General features: G+C 39.7%; 1 protein-coding gene across 2 annotated transcripts in view; it reads left to right on the top strand.

Annotated features, from left to right (window-relative positions):
- The window catches only part of LOC130835676 (ATP-binding cassette sub-family C member 4-like), a 175,740-nt gene that overhangs the window by 48,331 nt on the left and 101,351 nt on the right, over window positions 1–26,058 (top strand). Inside the window, exons 14-19 of one of the 2 annotated variants that reach the window (XM_057707373.1) lie at window positions 3,331–3,427; window positions 6,733–6,942; window positions 8,303–8,440; window positions 9,185–9,222; window positions 9,611–9,705; window positions 11,520–11,666. In XM_057707373.1, coding sequence (XP_057563356.1) covers window positions 3,331–3,427; window positions 6,733–6,942; window positions 8,303–8,440; window positions 9,185–9,222; window positions 9,611–9,705; window positions 11,520–11,666 — 725 coding nt within the window. The remainder of the gene's footprint in view (window positions 1–3,330; window positions 3,428–6,732; window positions 6,943–8,302; window positions 8,441–9,184; window positions 9,223–9,610; window positions 9,706–11,519; window positions 11,667–26,058) is intronic. The other variant, XM_057707374.1, reaches the window with a different exon arrangement.

Genomic DNA, 26,058 nt, shown 5'->3' with positions numbered 1-26,058 from the left:
AAGATGGTGGTCGTGCAGAAGCTTAGCAGTGGGAAGTGTTTTGTATTAAAAGTGAATAAATCACACTTCTACTTGCCATTAACAGATTACTTCAGTCATGACTATATATCCCAGGTTACTAAGGTTTGTGAGTTTTACAACTGTATGTTATAAACATTAAGTGGGTTCTGTCACCTACAGAAGGTCAGAGGCCTTAGGTGAACTGATGCATCTCACCTGTGTCTAGCTGTGGATTCCCGTCACGGTTCAGAGACTCACACATCACCAGACCCCTGCCTCCAGTGTCACCAGTTCTTCGGGTCTGTCCTGATCAGACTCCCACGCTGATGTCTACACAGTTCACGCTTCCTGCTCCAGCCCTTCACGCTCCAGCCCTTCACGCTCCAGCCCTTCACAGACTCAGGATGCAGCTCCAGGTCCTCGAACAGAGAACAGGCTTCTTTGCCATCTGTCCCCGTCAGCCTTTCCAGCTCGTCACCACACCCACTTGGTATTCCAGATGTGCTGGCTTTGTGGCAGGTCCTTTCTCACACCTATCTGTCTGTAGATACTGCTCACTCTGTCCCAGAGCCAGGGAGCAGTGCGCCAGGGCAAAGAAGGAAGGTGAAAGACGGGCCCCTGCCTTTCCCTCCTGTTCCTCCAGGGGGAGCCAGTGCCCTTCTGTCTTCCCTCAGCCCTCAGAGGGTTGCACTTGACTATTTATGAGTCTCCCCCACCCCCCACTAAGCATGAAAGCACAAAGGTCCCTTAACTCACCATGTTCTGTCCCAGGACCCCTGCACCTGCTCTGCCTTCTTCCAGGGATGTTTCCCCCAGATAGTCTCAGGGCTCCCGAGCCACTCCACCTAAGACAGCAGCCCCCCTTGCTTTTCCTTCAGAGCACACATCATGGCCCAATGGTGCATTTTCTATATGACTTCAGTGTGTCTCCCTGTACACGGTGCAGAGTATTGTCCGCTTTCTTGGCCTACAGGTGTATCCTCGGCACTTAGGAGAATGTCTAAATCCTCAACAAACGTCTGCTAACTGAATGAATGAAGGTGGGGACGCTGTCTTTTTTATTTGTAACCCCTCTACCATGGGGTGTATCTCCTCTTAACACAGCCCTTGTGTAGGATTATATATGGGATTAACACAGCCCTTATATAGGAATAGCAGTTAAACAACTGGTTGCTGAATCAATCATATTTTATGGCATGACTTGGAAATCTTTACTCTAAAAACTAGGAAAATAGAGTACTTTCTAAAATGAAGTATCTCTTCATTGTAATCATTTATATTACCTCATCTGTGGTTGCATGTTAGGACGAAAATGTTTAAAAACTTTCGTGTTAGTCCATCTTGGACATAGCAACCCATCAGATCTGATTAACATCCACCTTCGTGGACTGTTGGCAGGTAATTTTGAATTAAGAAGAAACAATTCTGTTAAAAGCTTTAGTACTGTCTGAAGAGGAGTTTATTCAGTCAAGAAACTTAGGTAGGAAAGCTGAACTAAGATATGTCAAAAGGGAAAAATGAATCCTTTTGGACTTCATGAAGTGATGCTGTATGTGTCTACATCCCAGGGTCTTGTTTCTATCATAGACCCAGTGTCCAGAGTGTCCCCTTAGGACTTTTCTATCATGAGTCCAAAGCAGATGACTGCTCATGGGTTAGGGAGGAGTGGAGAAAGTGGCTGATGTTTACTGAGCGGATTAGTGGTTTGATTTCTCAAAACATGTGGATGAATTGTCATTGATGTTGTTTTGAGATGAAACTGAGGTTTAGTAGCTCATCTGACATTGTCAGGCTGGTGAGAGGGACTGAGCTGCCGTCTGCTGCCTCCGGACTCTCCATCTGACTCACTCAGTAGGCTGAGCTGTGGCCCATGTTCCTGAGGTTTGCTCTGCGAGGGGCTCGGGCACCCAGAGTACATGCCTGGAGCCCTGCCCGTGGTCACCAGGGCCCTGGACCCAGCTACTCGCTTCCCTGGAGGGTTGTAGAACCTTGTGGGGTGAGACTGGGGCTGAGTTCCCAGTGGTCTGCATTTACAATGTAGGAGCAGTTGGAGGGGTTCCTGTAAAACACACTTAAGTTTGGATACTGAGGGGGGTTGTTGGGCTGCACCCCACAGGCCTATAAGGCTTGTACTTGCCCAGCTTAGACCTAAGAAAGAGCCTGGAGTTATCAATGGAGACACAAACGGTTTAATGAATAGGACAAGCTTACATGACTGAAGCAAGGTCCTAGAGGGAAACCCCACCCTGGGGTGTTGGGGAAGGACAGGGCTGCAGTCTTTGCTCCTGGGGGAGGGGAGGGAAGACTGGGAGATTACCTGTTATAGAGGGAATTGATGTCAGGTTGGCTTATCAATTACCATGGAAACCAGCAATGGGGCATGCTCCTCGCTGCCCCTTTGATAAGCAGAGTGGAGGATTCTGATCTAAAGCTAGAACAGACATTAGCTGGGGCCTGGGGCGAGTATGTAGGAAGTTCAGTCATGTGAGTAGCTGTAGGTGAAGCAGGCACCTGTTGAGCAGGGGGTGTACAGAGAGCAAGAGAACAGCCATCTTGGGTGGCCTGACCATACAGGGGTCTTGGCTGTAGAGAATTGGTGTGTCCTTTGAGCTGTTGGATGATTTCCACTGTGATCTGGGCCATTTGGATTCTGCTCCTTTATTTTCATATTTGGAAGGTGTTCCGTCCTTGTGAAAAAGACTTGCTCCTGGATGGGACTGGGAATGTGGTGGAGACTGCTGGAGGCCACACTAGCATTCTTTTTCTATCTAATATTATTTTGGAAGAAATGTCTAGAAAATGCACTCTGGCAAAGTTATCAAGAATCTATTACTTTTTGGTTGTTAATATGTATATCAAAAATCATAAATAATCACCTAAAAAACTACCTAAGAAAAATGTACACATTTTTATATGACATAGATCCCTCTTCCCCCATTCCCGCATAGCCATAAAATAGTGTTTTAATTCAGTCAAATTTTGCAATCTCACTATTGCTCAATTATTTTTCACTATGAAACATGTACATTATTGTTAAGCTGAGAATTTGAGAAAAAAAAACCTTAGCTGTTGGTACCTTCTTCACTGGACTGCTCTTTAGAATTTTTTAGCAGCACTAAATTCAAATTTGCTGCTGATAAATTTGAGGACCTAGTCGGAATTATTGATTTATGTTTGTATTATTATTTATTTGGTATTTATATATCTTTGACCACTGTGTTGTCTTTGTCTCATTATGTTTTCAAAATATGTTTTGGTTTTCAAATATGTTTTCAGTTGGGAACACCTCCATTAATGTGCTTTTGCATCCTGTACCTTTTACATTTGTAGGTGTATTTGCCAAGTCTTGAAGGAGAAGATCACAATCTTAGTGACTCATCAGCTGCAGTTCCTAAAGGATGCAAGTCAGATTCTGATATTGAAACATGTAAGTGATTTCTAGAAGTCTGTGGAATTGCTAGCACTCAGGTGTGTTGAAGGCTAGGCCCCCTGGCAGAAGACTCTCCTTGGGTTTGTGGTAAATGCCCTCTTCTCCCTCAGTTTTATACCCTCTTTTCAGAGCAGGTGGTATTCATACCTTTGAGGATGAATCAGAAGACCTGTAGAAATGTCACTACTACACTCTAAGCCACATAAACCCTAAAGTGTGTATAAGTGCTACCGCACGGTTACTGAATTATCACTGTTCTAGTGAAATTTGTTGAGGATAATTATGCTATTTCATTTATGACTTTTTGTTTTCCCCTCCGTGACTTAAATTTCCCCTTCCATGTATTGTTTGGAAATTAGAGATACAAAGAGGTGTTTGTATTCACGTGATTGTCATGCGCAGTTTGCCTAAAGAGCATCTTCCATTAATACCAGAAGGGAGGTTGGGTAGCCGAGCACCCTGGTCAGAGACACCCACTCTGCTGGTGCAGCCAGTTGCTGGTCTCACTGCCCAGGGCTTCTTATGTGCCTGATACGTGTTGGAGCCTGTGCAGCAGTAGGACAAGGCCCTGCCTTCATGGGGCTTCTGTTCTTATGGGGACAGAGGTGAGGAAAGAGAGAGGGGTGGGGCTGACATCCTGGCTGCCTCCCTGAGGAGGTGGTGCCTCATTTGGCCTGAGTGACATGAAGGCGGGAGCCACGTAGTCACCTGGGAGGGGGGGATTTGAGGTAGGGGTCCTAACAAAGGAGCTGGCCTGGCAGGTTGGAGGGATTGCAGGGTGGCAGTGTGTCTGAGAGTGAGCAGGGGGCTGTGGAGGGAGCTGTTTTCTGAGCAGTGGGCAGCAGGCCCGGAAGTGGGATGGAAGCCATTGCATGGTCCAGAGCAGAGGTGCAATGTGGTCTGACTCGGTTTTGAAAAGATTCCTCTGATGTGTGCTGGAGGGTCAACAGCATAAGCAATTCGAAGTCTCAGTAAAGTTGAGAAGATGGAAGTGTGGGCTTAGGCTGGTACATCAGGTTCTAGAGCTGCCATAACAAAGTACCACAAACTGGGTGTCTTAAAACAACAGAAATTTAACATCTTACTGTTCTGGAGGCTACAAGTCCCACATCAAGATGCTGGCAGGGCTGTGTTCTCCCTGAAGGCTCCAGGAGAGAATCATCCCTTCCAGCTTCTGATGTTCGCCAGCCTTCCTTGGCTTCCAGCTGCAGCACTATGGTCTCTGCCTCTGATGTCACATGGCTGTTGTCCCCATGTCCAAGTCTCTTCTCATAAGGACATCAGTCATATTGGATTTAAGGTCATCCTATTCCAGTATGACCTCATCTTAATTACATCTACAAAGACATATCCAAATAAGGTCATGTTCATAGGTGTCATGTTTAGGGCTTGAACATACCTTTTTGTGGGGCTGCCATTCAACTCACAGCACCTAGCATGGGGGTGGAGTGGAGATTGGTGAGAATTTTTCAGAGTTGGTGTGGTGGTTTGATCCTTGGCTTGTTTGTCTCTGTGCCTCAGCACCTCCATTGTTAACTCTTGTGTGTTCCAACAGGCTCTTGGTCAAATCCATCACTTATCAAATGAATTTCTGTCCTAAGAAAGACTATTAAAATGCATAGCCTCTATTTCTCTAGAAGCAGTTCCATGTGTCAACTCTTATCCACTCTTTCAGGAATGTGGAGTTCAGGCTGCAAAAATTTGAAAGCAGTTAATTTCATGTTTGGAGGGGGTGATACTAGTATGTAAAACCCCAGCATTATCAGTATTATGAGCACAGAGTCAGCGGAAGGCAGAATAACCTGTTTAGCCCGTCCCTAGATATTTTGGGGTCCACTTATTGCTTCTTTTGTGGAGACCACCCTCAATTTTACTACTATCAGAACTGTTTGTCCACTGGCGAGCACCCCTGGATGAGTTGGAGTACATCCTTGCTGCTTGTCTGGTCCCTCTCTCACAGCAGGGAGGGGATGGCTGTCCCCTCGTCCCCTCAGAATTGTCAGTGCTTGACTGCTGAGTAAAATTACTATCTTTGTATCACTAGTCATTTCCTTGTGCATCTTACAGATACTAAGTGGAAAGTGGTAATTGCATTAAATAAGGTGCATGAATTTTGCCTCCCAGGTGGAACAAGACACAATATATCCTGAATAATTTTCTAGTTCTGCAGCATCAGATGGTGCCCAAAGGCTTCACTGGGTTTCTCCCAGGGAACCACCTCAGGGCATAGAATAAGAGGGATAACAGCTAGGATCCTGGGCTACCTGCTTTTTCCTGACCTGCCTAAACCAGTGCTGCCCTCCTCTGTTTAGTTTTACATCCTGGGATTTTCCCTAATATTTTGTTTGACACTGAGTGGATCAGTTGAGTCTTATTTCACATGGTTATAAGATAGTGAAGACATCTGCACTTTACTTTACATAACTTTGTAAGGGAGGGAAACTGTGCAATGATGTGTCACACGTGTCCAAAGAAAATGATTAGACTGACTGTACCTTAAGCATTTGCCTGAATAGGGGAAGCCTGGTTGGCTGCTTGTGATTGGTTGTTCTTAAGCTTTTTCTCAGATTTAAGTGCATTGATTCTTCTGGCTTAGGGTTTGGTTTGCTGGCACAGGCTGCCAAGGCATTAGAGCCACCCCAGTCTCATGGCCAACTTGTTTAAATACTTTAATATGTAGAATATTGAATTTTCAGTCTGGAGAGTCCTGCATTTGTGGGTAAATTGTAAAGATCATGAAGTAAAGCTTATGGGTTCTCTGCCCAGAGTTGGTTCCTACATGTCTTGTCCCAGCAGGACACGTGATACTGTGACAATGCTCAGGGAAGATTTGATGAGTGAGTCTTACCTGTGCAGATGTGCTTGTGCCCCCCTCTGGGTTAGTCTTTTTCTTTCCTGGAATATTCACCCCAATTGACTGTTTTTAAAATTCTTCTTCTCGAATGAGGCGTCTCTCAAATTCCATGTTGTCTGAAAAGACTGAGCTGATACTCCCACCAACCTCTGTACATTTTGCTTTTCTAAATGCCCTTGGTAGTTGTGTCAGTGGTCTCCATTTTTAACACATGAGCACACATTTCTTTCACATCCCTCAGCACCTAACACAGGGTTTAGTAGAGAACAGAATGCTCAGTTCTGTGTCAAGTTGAACTGAAAGAGATTTGTCAACCAGAATTCCAGACCTAAGGATCATTTTATTATGAAAATTGTAATCTAAGACCAGTTAACTTTTCTTGATTAGTATTTAGATTAGATTAGAATTATCGAATGTAAATGCATTCCTCTCATATTCTCTATTTTAGGGCAAAGTGGTCAAAAGGGGGACTTATTCTGAGTTCCTGAAATCCGGTATAGATGTCATTTCCTTTTTTAAGAGGGAGAATGAGGAGACTGAACCATCTCCAGTTCCAGGAACTCCCACTCTGAGGAATCAGACCTCCTCCAAGTCTTCAGTTCGATCTCAACACTCTTCCAGACCCTCTTTGAAAGATGACGCTTCAGAGGGCCAAGATGTGAGTTTATCATCCTGCAACATGCCCTGGTCTTTCCAGTCTTGGTGGCCTCACGGACCTTCAGTCTGCTCTGCTCAGGACATCTTCAAAGTAGACCCTAAGATTCCAAGGCCTCATTCTATGAAATTGGTAGAATTCAAAGAGCATGCAGGGAGGAAGCCTGATTGGGGTTCCCCTTTGGGTGTAGGATGGAGCATCTCATGGAGATCGGTAGCGGGTGCACTGCTATGAATTCCCGGGTGCATGTGGCTCACGCTTGTATGAGAACTCTTCAGTTTACCAGTTACATCCTACTTGCTCTGGTGGCCCCTGGCTTCCCTTATGCATCCAGGGGCTTAATTTGATGACCTTTTAGAATGAGTCCTGCTGGGGCCCACATGAAATTAGCTACTTTTCCTATGTGTTGGAATGTTCTGGCACTGCAGGTGACTGATGATATTGTTTTGCCCCATTATCAAATGGTTTGTGATAGGCCAAAGGTAGCATGTGCAAAGGACCTGACACACAGCAGACAATGTGGAGTTGGTTCCCGTCTTCCTTTCTTACTCTTCAAGACCAAGAACCACATCGTGTCCACCTTGAATCCCAAATGGCCAGCATAGAGCCAGGACATCCTTGGCTCCTGTGACTCTGTAATGCATTCTAAGTTCTCCAGACAGAAATGCAGAAATGCACTAGATCTCCCTTAAATGCATACACAGGTATTTCTCGATATCCCAACCCTCACTATCCACACCCAGGAGCCCAAATGACTCTGATAAATATTCAGATTAGTTGCTTACATTCTAAACTCAGAAATCCCTCTCTGATATTCAGAAGCCAAATAGATTCACATCATATGCTGTCTCCCTGCTATCCAGACTCACATGACTCCAGCTGTCTGTGTGACCTCAGTTTACTGTATTTGGCTAGTATTTTGAGCCCCAACTACATTTTATGTTTCCATCACCCAGTGACACAAGTCATCTACAGGGATACATTAGCTCCATATCATCTTGTGTATTGTTTTGGAAGAAGCTTCTTCATTTGTACTTTAATTGGGTATGTTGTGCCTGTGCTGAGACTCATGATTGACTTTAAGCAAAGCCACCCAACAATGAATAACACTATGCAAATGATGTTTCCTCATTTCTAATAGATTCCTAGGAGAAGGATGGCTGGGTTCAAGGGTAAATGCATATCTGGTTTGGCTAGATATTTCCACACCTTTCTCCGTAGGAGATGGACCATTTTGCACTCCTACCAGCCTATGAGATGTGTCTGTTTTTCTACATCTTTGCAATGGAGTGCATTGTTCAACTTTTGAAATTTGGGGGTTCTCTATGTAAAATTTTCTCTCACTATCATTTTTCCCTTCCAGACTGACAATATACAGGTTACACTATCCCTGGAGAGCCGTTTGGAGGGAAAAGTTGGTTTTAAGACCTACGAAAATTACTTCACAGCCAGTACTCATTGGTTTATCATTTTCCTTATTCTAGTAAACGTCGCAGCTCAGGTAAATAAGGACATTTATTTTGGTTTGTGCCGTCAGCTTTGATGTTTATGTACTCTTTATGCTGTATTTATTTAATTTATTATTTTTAATATGTATATTAAGAGGTTTATTTTAAAGAATTGGCTTATGAGCCTGTGCGATCTAGCTAGGTGAGTCGGAAATCAAAAAGTCAGGCCTGCAGTCTGGAAACTCAGGAAGGAGCTGACACTGTAGTCTTGAGGCATAGTTTCTTCCTCGTCCAGGAGACCTCAGGTTTTGCTCATAAGGCCTTCGTCTGGCTGGATGAGGCCCAGCACAATCACATCAACATCTAGATGAGTATTTGGTTAAATAACTGGAGACTGGCCTTACCAAGCTGACACAGAAAACTGACCATCACAGTACCTGTCAAGCTTTTTTCATTTGAAAAATCTTAACATTTACACTTTTATTATTACTGCATTTTGAAGTTCACTTGGGTTTGCATTGAAACATGTTTTCTGTGAGGATCAAAATAAGCAGGGCTTACTAGTGTTGTGTGTATATGACAGAGAGCCTCTAGGAAAAAAAGGATGTCTTTTACAGATTTTAAAATGTAACATGCCCTCCCTGACCTGTGGTTATGTGGGATGAGGGGCTGGCACAGACCTGAGCCGGAAGGACTGTCTCCATTGTCTGGAGCCTTTCCATCACCCACTCTAGTGAGTGGGGGTTTGAGGGGGTCAGTAATGTCAGTGTTTGAGTGATTGTTGTTTCCTGCTCCAGGTTGCCTACATCCTTCAGGATTGGTGGCTTTCATCCTGGTGAGTGATTCCTGGCCTCACCCAAAGTGCTGTAAAATTGACATGAAGCCTCAGTTTCCCACAGAGTCAGGGTAAAGGTGGGGCTTGTTCAGCCTCCTCTTCTGACCCTCACGTAGTTTCCCTGAAGAAAAGTTAAAGTTCCTGCAGGTGTATGTGACCCTCCCATGGTCTCTCCCCATATCTGACCCTCCGCAGCTTCCTCACAGACAATTTTAAGAATTGAAAGTCATGATTCAAATTGAATTTTTATAAGGTAGACGGACACAGGGCCTTGTGAACTGGGAATCATTTTCCTGCATAAAACACGTATTTCAAATTGAGTTTAATTTTCTTTGTTATTTATCTAAATTCCACCTATAGTATAATATATTTTCTTCCTATTCCATAGGGCAAATGAACAGAGTACCCTGTATGCCTTAGTGTATGGAAAAAGAATCGTAGCTGAGGAGGTTGACCTTAACTGGTACTTAGGAGTATATCCAGGTAAAGTTGAATCATCTGGTCTATTATACGTTAGCTTGAGGTGCCTACAATGGGCCTGTGTGAGTAACTAGGGCTTCCACGAGTAAGCCAGTAATGTCTTAAAATCTACTAGAAGAAAGAGGTTGAATGAAGACTCTTAATTTGCTCTGTACTGGATTTTGGAAGCTAAACCAGGATTGCACATTCAGAAAATCAGCCACTGGAAATACGTGGCTACTGTGTATTCTAATGGATTGCTTTAGCTAACTCTTATATCATTATATGGATGGGCAAGGGGGTTAGAAACAGATCCCCACCCTGTGGTTTGGATGTTCCTATTCTGTCTGAATAAGCTCTGACTTTTATTGAACTTGGATGAAATCCTCTGGCAGCAAGGACCACCCCAAATAAAAGCATTATTCCCTCCCAGGCATGCAAAGCTCCCTTTCTCCACACTGCTTATCTCCTGGATTTCACTAATTACTTAGGAGAGAAGCTGAGCAGGGAGAAACCAGTGTCTGGGAATCGGGATTCCTTCTCTTTCTTACCTTGAGATCACAATGTTATTGTGTCCTCAACTGTGTGATTAACACCTGGCTTGCCAGGCTAAGATTAACACAGATCTGTTTTCACAAAAGTCCTTAGAATATATGTAGTGTTACATACATTCTAAAGGAAAACTTGTCTAAAATTTTAAATACTCCCACAAAAGACACTCATGCAAACTTTCCACAAGTGTACAGTGGGTTAACTTTGTAAGGACCCACTCACTGAAATTTGGTATTTTTTCTGTTGATCACTTGCTAAGAAACCTAAATCTATTAGGTGTTTACCTCCTCAATTGGTGGACTATGGGGGCTTAAAGGAAGAAGAAAGGGTTTCTATTATACATTCATATAGGATGGTGGGCTAAAGAAAACGCCTATTGATGGGATTCAAGAATTTGAGCAGCTTTCAGAGTTTAAGTAACAGTCATCTGAAGGGGACTGTTAAGTAATATGTCATCTGATGGGGAAAAAAATACTTGGTGGAATATTTATTATAGAAGTTATCTTCACTCTGTTTAGCATTGTGAGTTCAATAGATATTCAGAGGGCTATTTTAATTTTTATATGCATAGTAGGTACTTATGTCATTAATAAAATATAAATTTAAACGATTATGTTCATTTGCAAATACTTTGTGTTTCTGTAAAATCCTGTGAGATATTAGTTGCTCATTTAGATTAATTATCTTGTGTTAATATATAATTTGTATTCTTTTGCAATTCAATTATTTAAGAGATTTTCTGCTTGCAATTTAATATGGTGTTTTCATATTCTTTAAAGCTACTTGGGCATTTTCTACAAGGAAATGGTAAATAATTTCTCCTGTTTCCTGTTAATTCATACAGTGGTACCAGAGCATTCCTCAATTTTAGATTGTGGGACCTGTTGTAAATAGTAAGATTTCAAATATGGAGAAAGATCGACTATTTTTTATAATTATCTTTCCTTTTTCTGAGTTTTTATTAGAACTTGTAATTAAATAAGGAAAGTCTAGAATGAAATTGTAGTTTTCACCTAATTTTTTTCCCCGTGTGTCTTCTGTTTAATGCGAGGAAAATAGTGATTTTATATTCTTTATAATTGTATCTTGTGAATGCATTAAGCTCTTAAAGAACCCATTACATGTATATAAATTTATTTTATATTCTCTCTATATAAAAATTTATGTATAAATTCTATTTATAGGATAAAATACATAATATCTTTATAAACTGCCTGCCATGCTTTCGCATCATTGAAGATAAGGCAGAGATCTTGTGCTCTCTGAATAATGTTTCTTTATTTCAGCTCTAACTATAGCTACCATCCTTTTGGGCATCACGAGGTCTCTGTTGATATTCTACGTCCTTGTTAATTCTTCGCAAACTTTACACAAGAAAATGTTGGAGTCCATTTTGAGAGCTCCGGTATTGTTCTTCAATAGAAATCCAATAGGTAAGTCAAACACCAAGTTTCTCAGTAAAGGTGTCTTGTTAACGCATTTAGTCCCTGATTACATTTTGGTATTTGAGAATGAAGAGATGCTTGGAAGAAAAATCACTGTGGATGTTGATCAATTTTTTATAAAAATCTTCACTGACATTCTTCTCCTACCAGAGAGAATCTGAATATAGGAGCATATGAGACTTTATTCAAACTTATATGTGTATAGAAAGATAAATGAATGTTCACTTTGCAGAATGATTTAGGAATCCGTTTATTGTGTGGCATATGAAACACCCTACATTTGATGCAGACGTGTTTAAATGTTTTGACTGGATGCTAAAATGTTGACTGTGTTACCTAGCATTAAGTTGTCCACTAGGAAGGACTGTCTTACAATGAAGCTCTACAAGAGACCGGCTCTGAGTTTCTTTCATTTCTCAATCATTTCTGGGATCACAGAGCTCTGGCTTGTGCCGATACTTTGAGGTTTATCTAAGTTGGTAATTAAAAACTAATTAAAATACAAGATTGGTGAAATGTAAACATCCTCTTTAATAAAATTTACTGTATAGTTTACAGCGGATTTTTGGTGACATGTAGGCTTTGTGATACGTATCAGGGTATCAGGTGGATCTTCAGTAGTCAGTTTCCCAATATGAGTGTCCCTGGAGGTTGCTTCCTCCACCCTGAGGCCTTTGACCTGTCTTGCTTTGGGAGGTAGACTCCTACCTGGGTTTCTATGAGGAGTTAGTTCATCAGCGTACATGCCAACTCTGTTCAGTTGGTCAGACTTGTGGTGAGGCCCAGGGTGGCTTTCTTTTTGCAGGTGATAATTGAAAGGACCTGTTGAGGCAGGGATGTGGGTGGAGGGAGGACAGGAGTAGCCTTGGCCTGGCCATCAACTAACTGTGTGACTGAGGCCAAAGCAGGTGGGTACTATTGGGCAGGTGAATCTCAAAGCAGGATGTTGTCTGCCTTGGTTTAAAAGTGTGGACTTGAAAATCAGAAGGGCTGCTGTTTATTAACAAATTGTCCAGTCTTTAGACCAGGTAGGTAGATGCACTCCAACATTAGGGTATCCTAAAACTTTAATGAAGAAGCTTTAATTCCACTTGGTTCCAGATTTTCTAAACTCTCACATCTCCTTGCACAAAGGAGACACTGTAGGAGTTTCATGCTTAATTGACCTGGCTTTCAGGTATGTCTTGTCTTGGTTCTTGCTGTATCCAAGTTGCTAAGTTTTCTGCATAAAATTACGGTTTGAAATTTTAGGTAACACAATTTGTACCATATAAGTTTTGGATAAACGTTGAGTATTTTCACAATATAGCTCATTTTTTCTCTCTCCTTAATTCTTATGTCCATTTTTTATTTGATGTCAGATAGGAGAGAGAACTTTGTCATCAGTAGATGTTTGAAATCTATTAATGGGCAGGGAGTTGGGATGTAGGTGGAGATGTCGTGATGTCCCAGTGATGCTGGAACATAGCTTTGGAAGAGGTGTGCCAGTCACTTCACTGACACAATCAAGAACAGTTATCTTAAGCAGCATTGATGTGGGGTGTGTGTGTGTGTGTATGTGAGTGAGAGATACTTATTTTGTGAGCTGGATTGTCACACTAGAATAAGGTTTATATTATTCGATTCTATTAAAGAGGTGTGAAATTTAAAGTTTGAAAATTAACCAGCAAATAAAGTGAACACTGATTTTGCTTGGACTAAATTGAAAGCTTTTCCTATATTTTCCAATAGTGGTTTTGCACTACTTGTATAATTTGGGATCCGTGTGTCCTGAGGTAAAGAGAACAGACTTCAGAATTAGTTCATCTGAGTGTGAATCCCAGCCCAGCCACCGACACACAGACCTTTGTTGAGTTATTTAACCCCTATCTGCCTCAATTCTGTACAATAGGGATGATAGTACAATAATAATCTCAATTTTTTTGTGCATTAGAATTAAGAGAATTAATATATGTAAAGCATTTAAAGCAATGCCTAGCAAATAGCTGACACTGATTTGAAACAAGGATTCTTCAAGATATGCAATCAATCAATGTGATACACCATATCAACAAATTGAAGAATAAAAACCATATGATTATCTCAATAGAGGCAGAAAAAGCTTTTGACAAAATTCAGTACCCATTTATAATAAAAAAAAAATCTCCAGAAAGTGGGCATAGAGAGAACCTACCTCAACATAATAAAGGCCATATACAATAAACCCACAGCAAACATCATCAGGAACAAGACAAGCATTCCCTCTAAGATCAGGAACAAGACAAGGATGTCCACTCTCACCACTACTATTCAACATAGTTTTGGAAGTCCTTGCCACAACCATCAGAGAAGAAAAAGAAATAAAAGGAATCCAAATTGGAAAAGAAGAAGTAAAACTGTTACTGTTTGCAGATGATATGATACTATACATAGAAAATCCTAAAGATGCCACCAGAAAACTACTTGAGCTTGGTAAATGAATTTGGTAAAGTTGCAGGATACAAAATTAACACACAGAAATCTCTTGCAGTCCTATACACTAACAACAAAAGATCAGAAAGAGAAATTAAGGAAACAATCCCATTCACCATTGCAACAACAACAACGACAAAACCTAAGGATAAACCTAATTAAGGAGGTAAAAGACCTGTACTCATAAAACTATAAGACAGTGATGAAAGAAATCAAAGATGACACAAACAAATGGAGAGATATACCATGTTCTTGGATTGGAAGAATCAACATTATGAAAATGACTATACTACCCAAAGCAATTTACAGATTCAATGCAATCCCTATCAAATTACCAATGGCATTTTTTACAGAATTAGAACAAAAAATCCTAAAATTTATATGGAGTGACAGAAGACCCCAAATAGCCAAAGCAATCTTGAGAGAAAAACACAGCTGGAGGAATCAGACTCCCTGACTTCAGACTGCAAAGCTACAGTAATCAAGACAATATGGTACTGGCACAAAAAACAGAAATATAGATCAATGACATAGGATAGAAAGCCCAGAGATAAACTACGATCAACTAATCTATGACAAAGGAGGAAAGGATATACAATGGAGAAAAGACAGCCTCTTCAATGAGTGGTGCTGGGAAAACTGGACAGCTACATGTGAAAAAATGAAATTAGAACACACCCTAACACCATACACATACAAAAAAAAAAACTCAAAATGGATTAAAGACCTAAATGTTAGGCCAGATACTATAAAACTCCTAGAGGAAGACATAGGCAGAACACTCTATGACATAAATCACAGCAATATGTTTTTTGACCCACCTCCTAGAGTAATGGAAATAAAAACAAAAATAAATAAGTGGGACCTAATGAAACTTAAAATCTTTTGCACAGCAAAGGAAACTATAAACAAGATGAAGAGACAACCCTCAGAATGGGAGAAAATATTTGCAAACAAATCAACAGACAGAGGATTAATCTCCAAAATATATGAACAGTTCATCCAGCTCAATATCAATAAGACAAACAACCCATTCAAAAAATGGGCGGAAGACCTAAATAGGCATTTTTCCAAAGGAGACATACAGATGGGCAAGAGGCACATGAAAGGCTGCTTATCATCACTAATTATTGGAGAAATGCAAATCAAAACTACAATGAGGTATCACCTCACACTGGTTAGAATGGGCATCATCAGAAAATCTACAAACAATAGATGCTGGAGAGGGTGTAGAGAAAGGGGAACCCTCCTGCACTGTTGGTGGGAATGTAAATTGATACAGCCACTATGGAGAACAGTATGGAGGTTCCTTGAAAAACTAAAAATGGAATTACCATATGACCCAGCAATCCCACTACTGGACATATGTGCAGAGAATACCATGATTCAAAAAGAAACATGCACCTCAATGTTCATTGCAGCACTGTTTACAAAATCCAGGACATGGAAGCAGCCTAAATGCCCATCAACAGATGAATGGATAAAGAAGAGGTGGTACATGTGTACAATGGAATATTACTCAGCCATAAAAAGGAATGAAATTGGGACATTTGTAGAGACATGGATGGACCTAGAGACTGTCATACAGAGTGAAGTAAGTCAAAGTGAAAAACAAATATCATATATTAACACATATATGCAGAATATAGAAAAATGGTACAGATCAACCACTTTGCAAGGCAGAAATAGAGACACAGATGTAGAGAACAAACATATGGACACCAAGAGGGGAAAGTGGGGGGGGATGGGGTGGGATGAATTGGGAGATTGGGATTGCCATATATACATTACTAATAAGGAAAGAAATATCAAATTGTACACTTTAAATATATGCAGTTCGTTGTATGTCAGTTATATCCCAATAAAAGTTCTAAAAAAAGAAAAAACTTTTAGGGATTTTTTTTTTTACTTTTATAAAATCCAAATGAATATGTTAATTTTAATAAAATGGTGGGGAAGGATTCCAGATGCAAAGAGAAACAGATAAATGACTGAGGCTAACAAGCTACAGAACAAAATCAACAGCATGTTTTTTGTTTGCTTGTTTTGTTTTTGTTTGTAACAGGACTTAGCTTTATTCCTTTGTTTACTTTAATTTGGTTTCACAGTGAGAGCTCAATTTTGCATATAAATACCACAAATCTGCTTTACTTTTTGTTTGAAAACCATAGGGCTAGAATTTATTATAGAAGTCTATTGTATAATTAAGGAAATACAGTTGGAAATTTTATTAAAAAATTCTTTTCAAGTGTAACATTGGAATTAGTTGGGGAAGTGAATGTACTTCTTAGGAGTAGCAGGAAATACTATTTTTTAGAAAATGCTATAACTATCAAAATGCAGAACTTCTATGTATTCATCTTTTCCAAAAAGCATGAAAATGACAAATTTCATGGGTGAAAGTTAGAGCTGACCTAAGACAGTTTTAGATTGTCGAGTCTTCAAATTTTACTCATGGGATGTTTTTAGAAACATTTCGTGGTGTGTTCACTCCAGTTAATTCCAGGCAGTCCTTCTGCATTTCTATCAGATGGACATTCTGATACTCCAAAATTTCCTCTTGTGCAAAATATTGTCAAAACAGCCTGGGAAGAGAATTAGAGTCCTGGTTAGTTCTTATAAACTGTGGATTATATTTTCAAACCTATTAAAGGCATAACAAATGCAACAGAACAAATACAACTGTCCTATAAATATTGCCCAGTTAGTATTAATAAACTAACCATGTAAATGCCCTAACTTACTGGCTAGGTATAATGGACTTGAGGTAGATAAAGAAATGCATAGTTTTGGGTAGAGAGCCCTGAGTGAAGACAGAGAGCACTTACTCCACGAACACCTACCTGCCTGCCAGGTAGCTGTGTTAGGGAGGGAGCACCTACCTGTCCTGAGTCTTGGCATTCAACCTCAGTTATGTCTAAGTGGCCTTTAGCTCTGAAACTCAATGATTCCAGTGCACTCAATCCACAGCTTTCATCAGACCCGCAGTGTTTCAGAGCCACCGTCTTAGAGATTTTTCTGCCTGTTGCTGACCACTGGTCTGTCCATTCCTGACTCTACGTGAGCCAGACTCCTGCGTGACAGCCTGTGTGACATGTGCACACAACCCAAGGGTAACTAACCTTGTCTAGCTTCCCAAGTTTTTTTAATGCTTAGGAAATTTAAAATATCGATCATTTACTGTAGCAAAGCATTTATGGTGGCTACAGGAGAGTGGTTTCCTGGGGCAATTAGTGAGGTGTATCCACTCCTTCAAGGTCAGTCTACTACCACACTTAGCAATAGGCGATATGACTTTCCCTGAGTCACAGGACACGGTAAGACCTGGGATAAGGAGGCTTTAAAGGCCTCTGGACTTTCCTAATCAATTATGCTTTTATTTGATCATCTGTCCTCACTAATTCTTTCAATCGTTTGTTCCCTTTTTAATTTATTCATTCAACCTTCAGTAACTTACATAATTTAATTTTGAGGTGGAGTATTTTAAGTCTTTCACTTTAATTATGATTAGCCAAGAGAGAATTCCTGGAACTCTTCTTACTGGGAGTGATGTTCAGAGTATTCAGCGTCCAGTGGAGCAGGGATTAGCCACATCAGAAGGGCCGGGCCTGTCAACAGCCAGTTTGGCCGTCACCCTTCATACCAGCTTAATACCAGCCTTGCCTATGATGTTACTGGCTCATCTTTATTAGTAAATATTTAGTAGAACTTTCCACTGTGTCCAGTAAAATAGCTCCATGTCATAGATGTGTTAACATGAATTTTCTGAGTCTCTCTAAGTCAGTCTCCAACAAGGGTCCTTTTGCCCTGGTGTTGCTTGTGCCAATAGAATAAGCCTGAGCAAAGAAAGAAACTTCAGAAGCAAAGGAAAGCTTTATTCTTTGGTCAAAGAATGGAGAGGCGCAAGCTCACGCTCTGGAGCACAAGCTCTCAAAGGCCTGGGCAGGGTGGCCTTGTAGGGTTCTTGTCAGCACACACAGCCCCTGCCACCATCTTGAATTGAAGCTGCTTCACACTAGGGACTCTGGTCTGAAGGGTGGGGTGTGAGGCCTCTGCACATGGTACCCTGTGAGCCAGTGAAACAAGATTAAGTGTTGATACAAAGGAAAAAAAAAGTTAGACTTTATTTTATTACCCAGCTTCCATTTTTATTTCCCAGAAATTGTTAATGGACTTTGCCGATGACGTTATGCCAAACCAGACACTTTGTGGTGAAACATGAATTTCCCCAGGTTGGAAAACAACAGCTAACAAAAAATAATTGCTTGAAATATCAATAGAGATTGAAATTTGGAAACAAACCATTTATTCACAGATGGGCAAGTCTGAGTGTTTCATTCAGAATATGCTCGAGTACCTTCTACATGGGAGGCATTGCTGCAGGCATTGTGGTAACAGCAATGAATGAAACAGACAAAACCCCCGCCCTAATAATGTCCATATTCTAATTTTTTTTAAGCTTCTTATTGGAAAATAATTGCTTTACACTCTTTTTTTTTCTTTTTTTTTTAACTTTCTATTTTTTTATTTTTTACAATAAACTGCATCTATTTAGAGTGTACAATTTGGTATCCCAGTCTCCCAATTCATTCCCCCCCCAACCTTCCCCGCTTTCCCCACTTGGTGTCCATATGTTTGTTCTCTACATCTGTGTCTCTATTTCTGCCTTGCAAACCGGTTGATTTGTACCATTATTCTATAGTCCATATATATGTGTTAATATACGATATTTGTTTTTCTCTTTCTGACTCACTTCACTCTGTATGACAGTCTCTAGGTCCATCCATGTCTCTGAAAATGTCCCAGTTTCATTGCTTTTTACAGCTGAGTAATATTCCATTGTATGTATGTACCACATCTTCTTTATCCATTCATCTGTTGATGGACGTTTAGGTTGCTTCCATGTCCTGGCTATGGTAAATAGTGCTGCAATGAACATTGGCGTGCATGTGTCTTTTTGAATTATGGTGTTCTCTGGGTATATGCCCAGTAGTGGGATTGCTGGGTCATATGGTAGTTCTATTTTTAGTTTTTCAAGGAACCTCCATACTGTTTTCCATAGTGGCTATATCAATTTACATTACCACCAGGAGTGCAAGAGGGTTCCTTTTTCTCCACACCCTCTCCAGCATTTACTGTTTGTAGATTTTCTGATGATGCCCATTCTAACCGGTGTGAGGTGATACCTCATTGTCATTTTGACTTGCATTTCTCTAATAATTAGTGATGTTGAGCAGCTTTTCATGTGCTTCTTGGCCATCCGTATGTCTTCTTTGGAGAAATGCCTATTTATGTCTTCTGCCCATTTTTTGATTGGGTTGTTTGTTTTTTTGATATTGAGCTGGATGAACTGTTTATATATTTTGGAGATTAATCCTTTGTCTGTTGATTCATTTGCAAATATTTTTTCCCATTCTGAGGTTTGTCTTTTCGTCTTGCTTATAGTTTCCTTTGCTGTGCAGAAGCTTTGAAGTTTCATTAGGTCCCACTTATTTATTTTTGTTTTTATTTCCATTATTCTAGGGGGTGGATTAAAAAAGATCTTGCTGTTATTTACGTCGAAGAGTGTTCTTCCTATGTTTTCCTCCAGGGGTTTTATAGTGTCTGGCCTTACATTTAGGTCTTTTATCCATTTTGAGTTTAGTTTTGTGTATGGTGTTAGGAAGTGTTCTAATTTCATTCTTTTATATGTAGCTGTCCAGTTTTCCCAGCACCACTTATTGAAGAGGCTGCCTTTTCTCCATTGTATATCCTTTCCTCCTTTGTCATAGAGTAGTTGACCATAGTTTATCTCTGGGCTTTTTATGCTGTTCCATTGATCTGTATTTCTGTTTTTGTGCCAGTACCATACTATCTTGAACACTGTAGCCTTCTAGTATAGCCTGAAGTCAGGAAGCCTGATTCCCCCAACTCCGTCTTTCCTTCTCAACATTGCTTTGGCTATTCGGGGTGTTTTGCGTTTCCATACAAATCGTAAAATTTCTTGTTCTAGTTCTGTGGAAAATGCCACTGGTAATTTGATGAGGATTGCATTGAATCTGTAAATTGCTTTCGGTAGCATAGTCATTTTCACAATGTTGATTCTTCCAATCCAAGAACATGGTATGTCCCTCCATCTGTTTGTGTCTTCTTTGATTTCTTTCATGAGTGTCTTATACTTTTCTGAATACAGGTCTTTTACCTCCTTGGTTAGGTTTATTCCTAGGTGTTTTATTCTTTTTGTTGCAATGGTGAATGGTATTGTTTCCTTAATTTCTCTTTCTGATCTTTCATTGTTGGTGTATAGGACTACAAGAGATTTCTGTGTGTTAATTTTGTATCCTGCAACTTTACCAAATTCATTGAGTAGCTCAAGTAGTTTTCTGGTGGCATCTTTAGGATTTTTTATGTATAGTATCATATCATCTGCAAACAGTGACAGTTTTACTTCTTCTTTTCCAATTTGGATTCCTTTTATTTCTTTTTCTTCTCTGATGGTTGTGGCAAGGACTTCCAAAACTATGTTGAATAGTAGTGGTGAGAGTGGACATCCTTGTCTTGTTCCTGATATTAGAGGGAATGCTTCCAGTTTTTCACCATTGAGAATGATGTTTGCTGTGGGTTTGTCATATATGGCCTTTATTATGTTGAGGGAGGTTCCCTCTATGCCCACCTTCTGGCGAGTTTTTATCATAAATGGGTATTGAATTTTGTCAAAAGCTTTTTCTGCCTCTATTGAGATGATCATGTGGTTTTTATCCTTCAGTTTGTTAATGTGGTGTATCACATGGATTGATTTGCGTATATTGAAGAATCTTTGGATTCCAGGGATAAACCCCACTTGATCATGGTGTATGATCCTTTTAATGTGTTGTGGAATTCTGTTGGCTAGTATTTTGTTGAGGATTTTTGCATCTACATTCCTCAGTGATATTGGTCTCTAGTTTTCTTTTTTGTAGTATCTTTGTCTGGTTTTGGTATCAGGGTGATGATGGCTTCATAAAATGAGTTTGGGATTGTTCCTTCCTCTGCAATTTTTTGGAAGAGTTTGAGAAGGATGGGTGTTAGCTCTTCTCTAAATGTTTGATAAAATTCACCTGTGAATCCATCTGGTCCTGGACTTTGGTTTGTTGGGAGATTTTTAATCACAGTTTCAATTTCATTACTCGTGATTGGTCTGTTCATATTTTCTATGTCTTCCTGATTCAGTCTTGGAAGGTTATACCTTTCTAAGAATCTGTCCATTTCATCCAGGTTGTCCATTTTATTGGCATATTGTTGCTTGTAGTAATCTTTTATGGTGCTTTTTATTTCTGCGGTGTCCATTTTAACTTCTGTTTCCTTTCTAATTTTATTGATTTGAGTCCTCTCCCTCTTTTTCTTGATGAGTCTTGCTAGAGGTTTATTGATTTTATTGATCTTCTCAAAGAACCAGCTTTTAGTTTTATTGATTTTTGCTATTGTTTTCTTTGTCTCTATTTCATTTATTTCTGCTCTGATCTTTATGATTTCTCTCTGTCTACTAACTTTGGGTTTTGTTGGCTCTTCTTTCTCTAGTTTCTTTAGGTGTAAGGTTAGATTGTTTGGGATTTTTCTTGTTTCTTGAGGTAGGATTGTATCACTATAAACGTCCCTCTTAGAACTGCCTTTGCTGCATCCCATAGGTTTTGGATCATTGTGTTTTCATTGTCATTTGTCACTAGGTATTTTTTGATTTCCTCTTTGATTTCTTCAGTGATCTCTTGGTTATTTAGTAGTGTATTGTTTAGCCTCCATGTGTTTGTGTTTTTTACAGTTTTTTTCCTGTAATTGATTTCTAATCTCATAACATTGTGGTCAGAAAAAATGCTTGATACAATTTCAATTTTCTTGAATTTACCAAGGCTTGATTTATGACCCAAAATTTGATCTATCCTGGAGAATGTCCCATGTGCACTTGAGAAGAATGTGTAATCTGCTTTTTTTGGATGTAATGTCCTGTAGATATCTATTAAATCAAGCTGGTTTATTGTGTCATTTAAAGCTTGTGTTTCCTTATTCATTTTCTATCTGGATGATCCATTGGTGTAAGTGGGATGTTAAAGTCCCCCACTATGATTGTGTTACTGTCGATTTCCTCTTTCATAGTTGTTAGCATTTGCCTTACATATTGAGGTGCTCCTATATTGGGTGCATATATATTTATAATTGTTATCTCTTCTTGGATTGATCCCTCAATCTTTATGTAGTGTCCTTTCTTGTCTCTTGTAATATTTTTTATATTAAAGTCTATTTTATCTGACATGAGTATCACTACTCCAGCTTTCTTTTGATTTCCATTTGCGTGGAATATCTTTTTCCATCCCCTCACTTTCAGTTTGTTTGTGTCCCTAGGTCTGAAGTGGGTCTCTTGTAGACAGCATATATATGGGTCTTGTTTTTGTATCCATTCAGCCAGTCTGTGTCTTTTGGTTGGTGCATTTAGTCCATTTACATTCAAGGTGATTATCGAAATGTATATTCCTATTACCATTTTCTTAATTGTTTTGTTGTTGTTTTTGTAGGTCCTTTTCTTCTCTTATGTTTCCTGCTTAGAGAAGTTTCTTTAGCATTTGTTGTAAGGGTGGTTTGGTGGTGCTGAATTCTCTTAGCTGTTGCTTGTCTGTAAAGCTTTTGATTTCTCTGTCAAATCTGAATGAGATCCTTGCTGGGTAGAATATTCTTGGTTGTAGGTTCTTCTTGGTCATCACTTTAAATATATTGTGCCACTCCCTTTTGGCTTGTAGAGTTTCTGCTGAGATATCAGCTGTAACCCTGATGGGAGTTCCCTTATATGTTATTTGTCATTTTTCCCTTGTTGCTTTTAATAACTTTTCTCTGTCTTTAATTTTTGTCTATTTGACTACTATATGTCTTGGTGTATTTCTCCTTGGGTTTATCCTGCCTGGGCCTCTCTGCGCTTCCTGGACTTGGGTGGTCATTTCCTTTCCCATGTTAGGGAAGTTTTCAAATAGAATCTCTTCCAGTATTTTCTCAGGTCCTTTCTCTCTCTCTTCTCCTTCTGGGACCCCTATAATGCGAATGTTTGTGCATTTAACATTGTCCCAGAGGTCTCTTAGGCTGTCTTCAGTTCTTTTCATTCATTTTTCTTAATTCTTTTCCGCATCAGTGATTATTACCATTCTGTCTTCCAGGTCACTTATTCGTCCTTCTGCATCAGTTAATCTGCTGTTTGTTCCTTCCAGTGTATTTTTCACTTCAGTTATTGTGTTGCATATCTCTGTTTGTTTGTTCTTTAATTCTTCTAGGTCTTTGGTAAACTTTTCTTGCAACTTTTTGATCTTTGCATCCAATCTTTTTTTTTTTATTTTTTTTATTTTTTTTTGGGGGTACACCAGGTTCAATCATCTGTTTCCATACACACATCCCCGTACTCCCTCCCTTCCCTGACCCCCCCCTCGAGTCCCCCCCACCCTCCCTGCCCCAGTCCTCCAAGGCATCTTCCATCCTCAAGCTGGACTCCCTTTGTTATACAACAACTTCCCACTGACTATTTTACAGTTGGTAGTATATATATGTCTGTGCTACTCTCTTGCTTCATCTCAGTTTCCCCTTCAGCCCCCGCCCCCTCCCATACCTCGAGTTCTCCAGTCCATTCTCTGTATCTGCATCCTTGTTCTTGTCACTGAGTTCACCAGTACCATTTTCAGATTCCGTATATGTGAGTTAGCATACAATATTTCTCCTTCTCTTTCTGACTTACTTCACTATGTATGACAGACTCTAGGTCTATCCACCTCATTACATATAGCTCCATCTCATCCCTTTTTATAGCTGAGTAATATTCCATTGTATATATATGCCACATCTTCTTTATCCATTCATTTGTTGATGGGCATTTCGGTTGCTTCCATGTCCTGGCTATTGTAAATAGTGCTGCAATAAACATTATGGTACAAGTTTCTTTTGGGATTATGGTTTTCTTTGGGTATATGCCCAGGAGTGGAATTACTGGATCATATGGTAGCTCTATGTGTAGTTTTTTAAGGAACCTCCAAATTGTTTTCCATAGTGGCTGTACCAACTTACATTCCCACCAACAGTGCAGGAGAGTTCCCTTTTCTCCACACCCTCTCCAACGTTTGTTGTTTCCAGATTTTGTGATGATGGCCATTCTGACTGGTGTGAGGTGATACCTCATTGTGGCTTTGACTTGCATTTCTCTGATGATGAGTGATGTTGAGCATCTTTTCATGTGTGTGTTGGCCATCTGTATGTCTTCTTTGGAGAAATGTCTATTTAGGTCTTCCGCCCATTTGTGGATTGGGTTATTTGCTTTTCTGGTATTATGCTTCATGAGCTGCTTGTATATTTTGGAGGTTAATCCTTTGTCTGTTGTTTCATAGGCAATTTTTTTTTCCCATTCTGAGGGTTGCCTTTTAGTCTTGTTTATGGTTTCTTTTGCTGTGCAAAAGCTTTTAAGTTTCATGAGGTCCCATTTGTTTATTCTTGATTTTATTTCCCTGATTCTAGGAGGTGGGTCAAAAAGGATGTTGCTTTGATGGATGTCATAGAGTGTTCTGCCTATGTTTTCCTCAAGGAGTTTTATAGTGTCTGGCCTTCCATGTAGGTCTTGAATCCATTTGGAGTTTATTTTTGTGTTTGGTGTTAGGAAGTGTTCTAATTTCATTCTTTTACATGTTGCTGTCCAATTTTCCCAGCACCACTTATTGAAGAGGCTGTCTTTTTTCCATTGTATACTCGTGCCTCCTTTGTCACAGATAAGGTGCTCATATGTGTTTGGGCTTACTTCTGAGTTCTCTATTCTATTCCATTGATCTTCCTTTCTATTTTTGTGCCAGTACCATACTGTCTTGATCACTATGGCCTTGTAGTATAGTTTGAAGTCAGGAAGCCTGATTCCACCAACTCCATTTTTCCTTCTCAGGATTGCTTTGGCTATTCGGGGTCTTTTGCGTTTCCATACAAATCTTAAGATTTCTTGTTCTAGTTCTGTGAAAAATACCATTGGTAATTTGATCGGGATTGCATTGAATCTGTAAATTGCTTTGGGTAGTACAGACATTTTCACGATGTTGATTCTTCCAATCCAGGAACATTGTATGTCCCTCCATCTGTTTGTGTCATCTTTGATTTCTTTCATCAGTGTCTTAAAGTTTTCTGCATACAGATATTTTGTCTCCTTAGGCAGGTTTATTCCTAGGTATTTGATTCTTTTTGTTGCAATGGTGAATGGGAGAGTTTCCTTAATTTCTCTTTCTGCTCTTCCGTAGTTAGTGTATAGGAATGAAAGAGATTTCTGTGCATTAATTTTGTATCCTGCTACTTTACTAAACTCATCAATGAGGGCTAGCAGTTTTCTGGTAGAGTCTTTAGGGTTTTCTAAATATAATATCATGTCATCTGTAAAGAGTGACAATTTTACTTCTTCTTTTCCAATTTGGATTCCTTTTATTTCTTTTTCTTCTCTGATTGCTGTGGCTAACACTTCCAAAACTATGTTGAATAATAGTGGTGAGAGTGGACACCCTTGTCTTGTTCCTGTTCTTAGAGGGAATTCTTCCAGTTTTTCTCCATTGAGAAGGATGTTGGCTTTTGGTTTTTCATATATGGCTTTTATTATGTTGAGGTAATTTCCTTCTATGCCCATTTTCTGGAGAGCTTTTATCATAAATGGATGTTGAACTTTGTCAAAAGCTTTTTCTGCATCTATTGAGATGATCATATGGTTTTTATCCTTCAATTTGTTGATATGATGTATCACGTTGATTGATTTGCATATATTGAAGAATCCTTGCATCCCAGGGATAAACCCCACTTGATCATGGTGTATGATTTTTTTAATGTGCTGTTGGAAGCTGTTAGCTAGTATTTTGTTGAGGATTTTTGCATCTATATTCATCAGTGATATTGGTCTGTAGTTTTCTTTTTTTTGTGACATCTTTGCCTG

The sequence above is a fragment of the Hippopotamus amphibius genome, chromosome 14 (assembly GCF_030028045.1).
Source record: "Hippopotamus amphibius kiboko isolate mHipAmp2 chromosome 14, mHipAmp2.hap2, whole genome shotgun sequence".
Classification (NCBI taxonomy): domain Eukaryota; kingdom Metazoa; phylum Chordata; class Mammalia; order Artiodactyla; family Hippopotamidae; genus Hippopotamus; species Hippopotamus amphibius.
The sequence above is the reverse complement of the archived record's forward strand: the minus strand, read 5'-3'. Positions and strand labels throughout refer to the sequence as shown.